The following is an 8,773-nucleotide window of genomic DNA, read 5'->3' as shown; positions in this document are numbered from 1 at the left end:
CCCTCAATACAAAACCAATACGCACGTAATCGCTTTAGCTTTCCCTCTTAACAATTCTGAATCAAAGCCAAAGCAAACATGTAATCAAATCATTTGAACAACATTCAATTTTTGACAAATCCTCACTTTCTCTTCTTCGTTTTATTTCTTTTTTTTTTTTTTTTCTTCTTTTCTTTTATCATCTTTAGAGTGCTTACAGATATCGATTTACGGCAGCAGAAGAAGAATCTTTGATTGTCACTTTAAATCTGTTTGAGGAATTCAAGGCTGCAAGTTTGGAATTGCCATAAAGCAAAGTGGTCATCCAAACTTTACCACTGACGCCCTTCTAAATCTTCCAAATCTTTCATCGCTGATGGGTCACCACCATCTCACTCCCCCATAAATCTTCCACTCCATCAACTTCACCCCTCTGCCACCCTCACCATGTCTGTTTCTTCACTTTCAGAGCCCACCTTTTACCCGTTTTCAATGTTTTAAATAAGATTTTGTTGCAAGAGTTTTTCTTTTATATCACTGCGGAATCCTCAATCTTACTGTTGATATTACAATGTCATGGCAAAGCTGCACCTCGGATGCCGAGAGTAGAGGTATAAGCAAGATCAGGAAGCGGGGTTGTTCATCTTCTTCATCGTCGTCGTTGGTTAAGAAATACAGATATAAGCGTGCAATTCTAGTGGGAAAGAGAGGTGGCTCTAGCACGCCCGTTCCGACGTGGAAGACGAGCGTAAAGTCTCCATCTTTAGCAATGCTAACTGCAGAGCAACAACCCGGTAGTGGTATGCCTTCTCAGGGAGGAGAAAGAGGCAAGGAAGTGTCGATTTCAGCGCGAAAACTTGCGGCCACTTTGTGGGAAATCAACAAAATTCCTTCTTCTAAAGGGAAGGAGGAGTTGGAAAAACAAGAACTAAGAAGCAAAGAGAGAGTTTTGAGAGGTTCACAGTCTGGTGCTTTGCCTCCCCACTTGTTAGATCCATCTTACAGTCCCATTTCAGAGGTGGGATTATGTTTATGATATATAAATATCTGATTTGTGGATTAAAAATTAATGTTTATTTGTTGAATTGTACAGGGACTGGATCGATCCAGAGGCAGTGCACGCCGGAGACGAACTTCAGTAATTTCTCAGAAGCTTCAAGTTACTGATTATAACTTTGGTGGGACATTGGACTCTCTGAACAATGCCAGTGTTGTAGAGGTACAAGACAATATATACTAAATGTGCTCGTTTGTCTGGTTTTCAGTGAATCACTATCTTGTTTTATTGCATAATTTTACATAGATTTTCAAAAAGTTATCACTATTTCCCATGAACATCGCAAATTTCTTCATTTTTATCTCCAATTCACATCCACAAATTACCATGACAACTTGCAATCAATTATATATATGTACAACTTGAGAATAGAGGTGCATTGCAGCTTCTTTTCGTTGTTTATGGAATGATAAATCTATAAATAGGTGTGTCTAATTTTCAGACTCGACAATTTGTTAAAAGTATTTCGACCGTTGGGTTGTTTTCTTGTGATTTTTAGGAGATTATTAAGTATGAAAATGAAAGGGAAAAATGTACTTTTATAATAATGCAGATAGAGGCTCATTCAGGAGGTAAGACTCATGGTGGATCCATCATTGGAATTAAAACCCGTTTGAAGGATGTTAGTAATGGCCTAACCGCATCAAAGGAGCTTTTGAAAGTTTTGAATCGTGTTTGGGGTCTTGAAGAACAGCATTCATTAGGCATATCTCTTGTCTCAGCGATACGGACTGAGCTTGATCGGGCTCGTGTTCAAGTTGATCATTTGATCAAAGAGCAGCGGTCTTATCACAATGAGGTTGAGTACTTAATGAAGCATTTTGCAGAAGAAAAGGCGGCTTGGAAAAGGAAGGAATGGGAGAGGGTTCGCCATGCCATGGCATGTACAGCAGAAGAGCTTGAGGTAGAGAAAAAGCTTAGAAGACAAACAGAGAGATTAAACAAGAAGCTTGGAAAAGAATTGGCAGAGACGAAAGCATCTCTGTCGAATGCAATGAAAGAACTAGAGAGTGAGAAGAGGGCGAAAGAGATATTGGAGCAAGTTTGTGATGAGTTAGCCAGAGGCATTGGAGAAGACAGAGCTGAGGTAGAAGAACTAAAGAGAGAGTCAGTTAAAGCTAGAGAAGAAGTTGAAAAGGAGAGGCAGATGCTTCAACTTGCTGACGTTTTGCGCGAGGAGAGAGTCAAGATGAAGCTCTCCGAGGCCAAGTACCATTTTGAGGAGCAAAATGCAGCTGTGGAAAGGCTAAGAAATGAGCTTGAGGCCTACTTGAGAACCAAAAAAGGAGAAGAAAATGGAGAAATTTCCCCGAATTTCAAGAGAATCAAGGATCTTGAAGCTTATTTGAAGAAAGACCAATTTAGTTCGTGTGAAAATACAAAGACAAAGGAGTATGAAGCGGGAGTAGACAATGGAGATGAGCACGAGGCAGATGATGACTCGGCTGATAGTGATCTTCACTCCATTGAATTAAACATGGACAATAGTAGTCGAAGCTATAAGTGGAGTTATGCCTATGGTGATGATGCCCAAGATGATATGAAGAAGGTCTCAGTTGATAAAGGAATCAAAGGGAGGAAATCCATTGAGAAAATTCAATGGGGAAATATTTGCTTGGAAAAAGGAACTTCTAATAGTATGAATTGGAGCTACAAGGAACATTCAGGTGAACTTGACAGGGAAAGATTAGCAGAGATTGTTTCACAAACTCAGACAAAAGAACTCGCAGATGAAATCAAGAGATACCAGTCAATCAAAAATCTTCAAGACCATATTCTATCCGGTCCCAAGATGGCATCATTTCAAAGCGTTGCAAGTCCAATGCGTCAATGGGGCCAATCCTTGCCTCAGCAGGATCCTGGAACTGTAGGTCCAGAAACTCAAGGAATGCCTTTAATTGCAAGCTAGTGGAATCATCAAATGAATGCAGGATTTCAGCAAGTTGAAGACAAAAAAGGAAAAATAATTTTTTATCCTTGTTTAAACTACCGTTTTGTTTGCAAATTGCAATTTCCTGGAGAATCTTCCTATTTATGAGCGTGTGTTAATGAAATTAGGCAAGATGTAAATAAAGTATTGTGCAAGGTCTGCTAAACCTACTGAAAAGCCTGTTCTGAGTTCTGAAGTTCTGAAGTATGTATTCATTTTCACTATGTTATATAAGAAACACCGATTCCAAGTTTTATCCACATATGAAGTTGGAATTTCATGAAAAGCATATCATGCATTCCACAAATTCTTTAAAGTTTAGTCCTTTTTGTCCAAAAATATAAGTACCCTTTTTTTATCTCCTAATTTTCTGTCACTTTGGTTGTTGTTTGAGAATCTCCATGGGATTTTGATAGCAAAAATCCTTTCAAATAATTAGTAGGTAGAGTATGTAGTAATGAAGTTTATGCAAGAAAAACTTGGTGGTTTGAATAAGAAAGGAGCATAGTTATATATATATATATATATGTAATTTAGCAGATAGTCTTATTTTTTCTTGGCTGACGCCAATATGGATCCTATTAATAATTCCTCCAAGTTTCAATCATTTGCAATATAATTGAGTTTGAGTCACCCTGAACCCTAAACCATTTGTGCTAATTTTAACTATATAAATAGATATCATATTTTATGTGTGTCATTATATAATTAAATAATTTTGAATTAAGAATAAAATAAAACTCAATTACATAATAATATACGTAAGTGTATATTTATATATATATTTAAAATAAGTACATATAATTTTACTATAAATTATTTGTTAGGTTGCTGTTTCTTTCTCAGGTCTGGCCAAATAGGATGGGTTGGTTTTTAAGTTTTTATTATGTATTTAAAATCTCCCTTGAAACAAGCCCCTAATACCCAAATAAATAAATAAATAAAAATCTCAAAATAAAGCAAATTCATAAGTTAATTGTAATAAGATTGGTCCTTGCATATAATTTAGTGCAGGATACATTGGTTTTCAGTGACACAATCTGAGTTTTGCAAAAATAAGTTCAGAAAGAACTTAAACATGTTCTCTTGGGATTCGATGGAGGAGATTAAATATGTCATGTCAGCTTTTGCATATAGCTCCAAGTTTAGGTAGATTTCTCTATCCCAATAATGATGGTGGCTCATGAATCAATCAATAATATGACAGCCTCTGGCTTTTACCCAACAGCACAAATCACATACTAAAGAATTTGTAGAATTGATTCAACTTTGTTGGAGATAAGATAAAATATTTACCAGTTGATGAATTGAAGCATTAAAGCCAGTTGCAGCATTTGGTACCATGCACGCATCTAAGTAGTGAAGGCAACTAGACCAGTTGGGTTAGAGCCCCTCAATCTCCGTTCTCGAAGAGAAAAACTTTTCTCGTCTGCATTTTGTTTTAGATACGGGAATGACATAATCTTTGATCTTTTTCTATGGAAAAAATTTCTCTTTTTACTCATATTTTTATAGAAAAAAATTTTCTACACTTTTATTTTTATTAAAAAAATATTAGAATACTTATTAGAGTTCATAAAATATTTATAATAATTTAAAATTTTTAAGAATAATTCAATATATAAATATTTAAGAAACATATCAAAGAAAACGAACAATAGAGAAGGGGTGAGCTGAAAAAAGAATGAGTTAAAGATATATTTATTCTTGTCTTCACTCTATCCCTAATTGTAGGGATTTTAGCCATTATTATTCCCATCTCCATCTCTATTTCCATCTAATCAAGAATCCCCCATTCATCCAAGGAGGAATGAACCAAAGATTTGATTTTGTGAGCCAAATTGTCATCTCTACATCTAAGCCCATTGAGTTCTAGACGACAAATATATCTAACCTTAGATTAGATGCATTTGATATCTAGAAGGTTGGAATATGCTCCAAAATCAATTGGTGTATTGTCAAAGCATCAAGATTCCTGAATCAAGGTATAGCTTATCATCTCAGTTTCAAAAGAAAATTGATAATTTTTGGTTGCAGCCACAGGATGACAAAAGAAAACCCCATAAAGAATAACCAGAACATTTTTAATGCTAATAAACTGAATAAGGAAACGTACTTATTCAAAAAGGATTCACAGAGCGGTTAACAAGCTATCCACCTTGTATCTATACATGCATCAATTACAACAGCTCAAATAATTAAGAACTTTAGTATAGAGCTCAAGACATTTTAAACAAATCTGCAACCAAAAAACAAAAAAAGAGTCAGTAATAGATGCCTTCAATCAATTCACCACTACCTCCCAGCTGTGAAGAGCCTTGCATTTGTGAATAATACGCCAAAAAAGTCATGCCAGGAAATCTAGATGACACAACAGGCTGAAGAGAAAAGTAGGCAGACCTAAAAAGTTATGCAGCATCTATCCAAGAAGAAAATATTGCCACCAATCCTTATAAGCATGTTTCTATCAAATGGTAGGGGCAGAAATAACAACAAACCACACTACAGAAACTCCAATTTGCATTTGACAAATAGGAAAAACAGAATAATAGGTTGATGCCAGAACAGACTGTCAGTTTGCATACATACAACATTGACTACAAAGAAACTTGTCGGTATGACTGGAAGGGATAGATACATCAATATTACATGTTTGACTCAGATTAGACCAGAATCCATTTGTTTAATAGTGAAAGGGCCACCAAGATATGCATGATAACCCAACCAATATCTGGATCCAACTATTTTTGGAACGCTTGTGTTTTCACTGACTCTGATGTAAAAGAAACTGGGGCTGCAGGATGATCCCTCACAATCAAGCTAAGGACTTCTGGTCTTGAATAGTGCCCAACCACATCGAAATCAAACTTTGCTCGCGCTATTTCTCCAAGATCTGGGTATCATTGACAATCATCAAAACCAGAGTTTCAAATCCAAAACAGATTTTATGCTTGGTCATAAGACGATAAAATAAAAAACCAGAACAAAGAGAGAGTTTTCCAGAATGGTTTCTGGCTCGCACTAGGTAAGGATTTAGGAAGATAAGGAAAGTGGGGAAATTCCTCTGTTACCGATCGTCTAAAAATTCAGTAGGAGAAATGATTCTCAAGTGCCTTCACAGAATAGTATCTATCCCATATGGTCACTAAATTCAAAAGTTCGATCAAACAATAATTAACTGATATTCTCAAAAGTACAGGTTCACCATCTGGTCAAATAAGTTAAGAAGATTCATCGGAAATTGCAAATGTCTCTAATCAGAAGAATTTTGTCAATCTAAAATATACTTGATGGAAGGTTCCAAAAAATTGGTTAATCCACTCAAGCCAATGTTATGCCACAATAGAATAAGACATGAAAAATTCATGCAGAATTTTCAGATGATACATGTACTATAGGTGCGGTAACAAATAACATCATACATCCTTTGGGTCTCTTTCCAACCAAACTTATATTTTTGGTAAGCGATTTAGCTATTCTTTATGGTTTAATTATTGTCCTTAAATTAATTTGATACTAGATCTCCTGGTGTACTCATAAATAAATTACAGTACATGCTTCTATGAACAATATGACAAGATAATATTTAGATTCAACAGAGGTTATTCAAGAGAGTAACCAGAGAAGAGAATGATGTACCTAGATCTGCTGAGATGAGTGCCTCTCCATCATAATTAGGTCCTGCCAGTACAGCTCCTGATGGTGATATTATAACACTGCCTCCAGCACAGACAACAGAATCTGGTGTAAGTTCCTCTTCTGTGCCTGAAAATACATATTCCGGAGGAGGAGGGTAATCTTTCCTTCGACAGAATTGGTTGGCTGACAAAACAAAACATCCACCCTCAAGAGCAATGTGGGTCATTGATGCTTGCCATACATCCCTGGAATCTGCTGTAGGTGCACAATATATTTCAATGCCTGCAACCAGTGAGCTTGATAAGTGAGGTATCAGTGGTAATATTATTAATTATACAAAGAAGGTACAACTAATGAAGCAGTACTAAAGTCTCCATGGAGCAGCAATGATATCATATAAATGGGTGGAAAAAATAAACAACGGAAAATAATGATTACGAGACACTCCCTCTCTAAGTACCAGTCAACAGCATTCTGAAGTTCTCACATGACATGCCTAGAGTACCTTCTTCCCACCCAACCAAAAATAAAAAAGCTAAAAAGCCAAAGACAAAAAAAATTAACATGACATAAGTTCTAACTCGGCAGGTAGAATCAAGATAATAAACTCTTAGGACCTATGTATACCATCACAAAAAATACAAGGCTGCTGGCACAAATTCAATTGAGGCTGGCACAAAATCAAATCAGGCTGGGGGGCACAAAAGCAACTGAAAACCACTTGAGAAGGGAGGTCTGGTTGGCTAGTGATAAATGGGATAGTTAGAGGTGAAAGAAAATAAAGAGAGGTGAATAAGAGTGAGGGAAGGAAGAAAATTTTTGGGAAACACTTGTGGAGAGACTGGCCTCTTGGAAGCCAGATCAGTAGCAGGGTTGGAGGGTTGAGCATTTTGGGGAAATATAGGAAGAGAGTCTGGCCTCTCAAAAGCTAGTCAAGTATAGTGGTCCTAGTTTTCACTTTTGTCATTGTTTTGTGTACAAAGAAATAGCAAATACTCATCCATTGTGATGGCCGGTTGAATCAATACAAAAAATACTGTTTATTCTCATTATTTTTGCTCTTAATCTTTACATCTATTGTCTGTTTACAGTAGAATCAATTTGTTATAGCTGGGAATCTAACTAAACCAAGCATTTTCATAAAGAAGTGCAAGTAGTTCAGTGAAGGTCAGTTGCAATGGCTAACATAATTAGATGACCAACCTTTAGCATACATAGCTGTCCTAAGAAGAGGCATTCTATTCTCCCAGCATATAGCAGCACCGATTTTTCCGATTGGAGTATCAAAAACAGGAATTGTTGATCCATCTCCAAATCCCCAAATAATCCGCTCCAATGCCGTTGGCATAATTTTTCGGTGTTTCCCCAGGAAATGACCTTGACAATCAAAAAATAGAACAGTGCAATACAGTGTATACCCATCTCTCTCTATCACACCCATTACTAAATATACCTTATACTTCCCTGCCATGGCTGCCAATCTTTCAACTTCAGGACCTGAAATTTATACACGATTAAAACATAAATCTTCAAATACAAAGCAAGTTTCCACAAATTACAGAGTGAAATACAGATAGTTTCAGCTCATATCACATTTCTTATCCAAAGGAGAGCTTTACAAGAAAACAATTATCAAATACTTTACTAAAAGGACTTCAGATTCTCTCTTTCTTTTTTTAAAAAGATCCCAAACTCATTCTTGTTTAAGTCAGCAAAGAACAGTCTAAATTCACAGATGGGAATTAATTGGCAAATAGAGGTAGATAGTATGCTAACCAGGTACATCAATGGCAGAAGCATGATACTTGCGGAACTCTTCTTTACCCTTAGCCGTACGATTACCAATAGTGACACCAAAATTGGAGCCACGAGGATACCCACCAACGAAAGCTTCTGGAAATACCACCAATTGGGCCCCATAGCCGGCGGCTTCAGCCAACAATCTCTCGGCCTTATCAAGGGTAGCGGGAGTATCATAGAAGATGGTGGAGGCCTGGACGACAGTGGCCCGGACGGTGGGGGCGGAAGAGTCGGCACCCATGTCCACCTCGGCGAAGAGTGGAGTCTGAGGTGCTACTAGAGCCATTTAGAGGTTTGTGTTGGGATCGGGACCGGTGGAATGTGAGGTTCCCGGTGACAGTAAATGACTCGGCTGACGTTTTGGGCGC

At 37.0% G+C, this 8,773-nt stretch overlaps 2 protein-coding genes across 2 annotated transcripts; one reads left to right on the top strand and one right to left on the bottom strand.

Annotated features, from left to right (window-relative positions):
- On the top strand, positions 1-3,228 carry LOC123199990 (uncharacterized protein At5g41620-like). Its single transcript, XM_044615060.1, has 3 exons — positions 1-997; positions 1,073-1,198; positions 1,590-3,228. The coding sequence occupies exons 1-3, from the start codon at positions 551-553 to the stop codon at positions 2,943-2,945; spliced, it is 1,929 nt and encodes a 642-aa protein (XP_044470995.1). The 5' UTR covers positions 1-550; the 3' UTR covers positions 2,946-3,228.
- Positions 3,229-5,469: 2,241 nt separating this feature from the next.
- On the bottom strand, positions 5,470-8,773 carry LOC123209435 (bifunctional nitrilase/nitrile hydratase NIT4A). Its single transcript, XM_044627499.1, has 4 exons — positions 8,382-8,773; positions 7,809-8,102; positions 6,606-6,887; positions 5,470-5,859 (listed from the first exon to the last, which is right to left on the bottom strand). Exons 1-4 carry the CDS (start codon positions 8,689-8,691, stop codon positions 5,708-5,710), a joined length of 1,038 nt encoding a protein of 345 aa, XP_044483434.1. The 5' UTR covers positions 8,692-8,773; the 3' UTR covers positions 5,470-5,707.

Source organism: Mangifera indica, chromosome 2 (assembly GCF_011075055.1).
Source record: "Mangifera indica cultivar Alphonso chromosome 2, CATAS_Mindica_2.1, whole genome shotgun sequence".
Taxonomy (NCBI): Eukaryota; Viridiplantae; Streptophyta; class Magnoliopsida; order Sapindales; family Anacardiaceae; genus Mangifera; species Mangifera indica.
The sequence above is the reverse complement of the archived record's forward strand: the minus strand, read 5'-3'. Positions and strand labels throughout refer to the sequence as shown.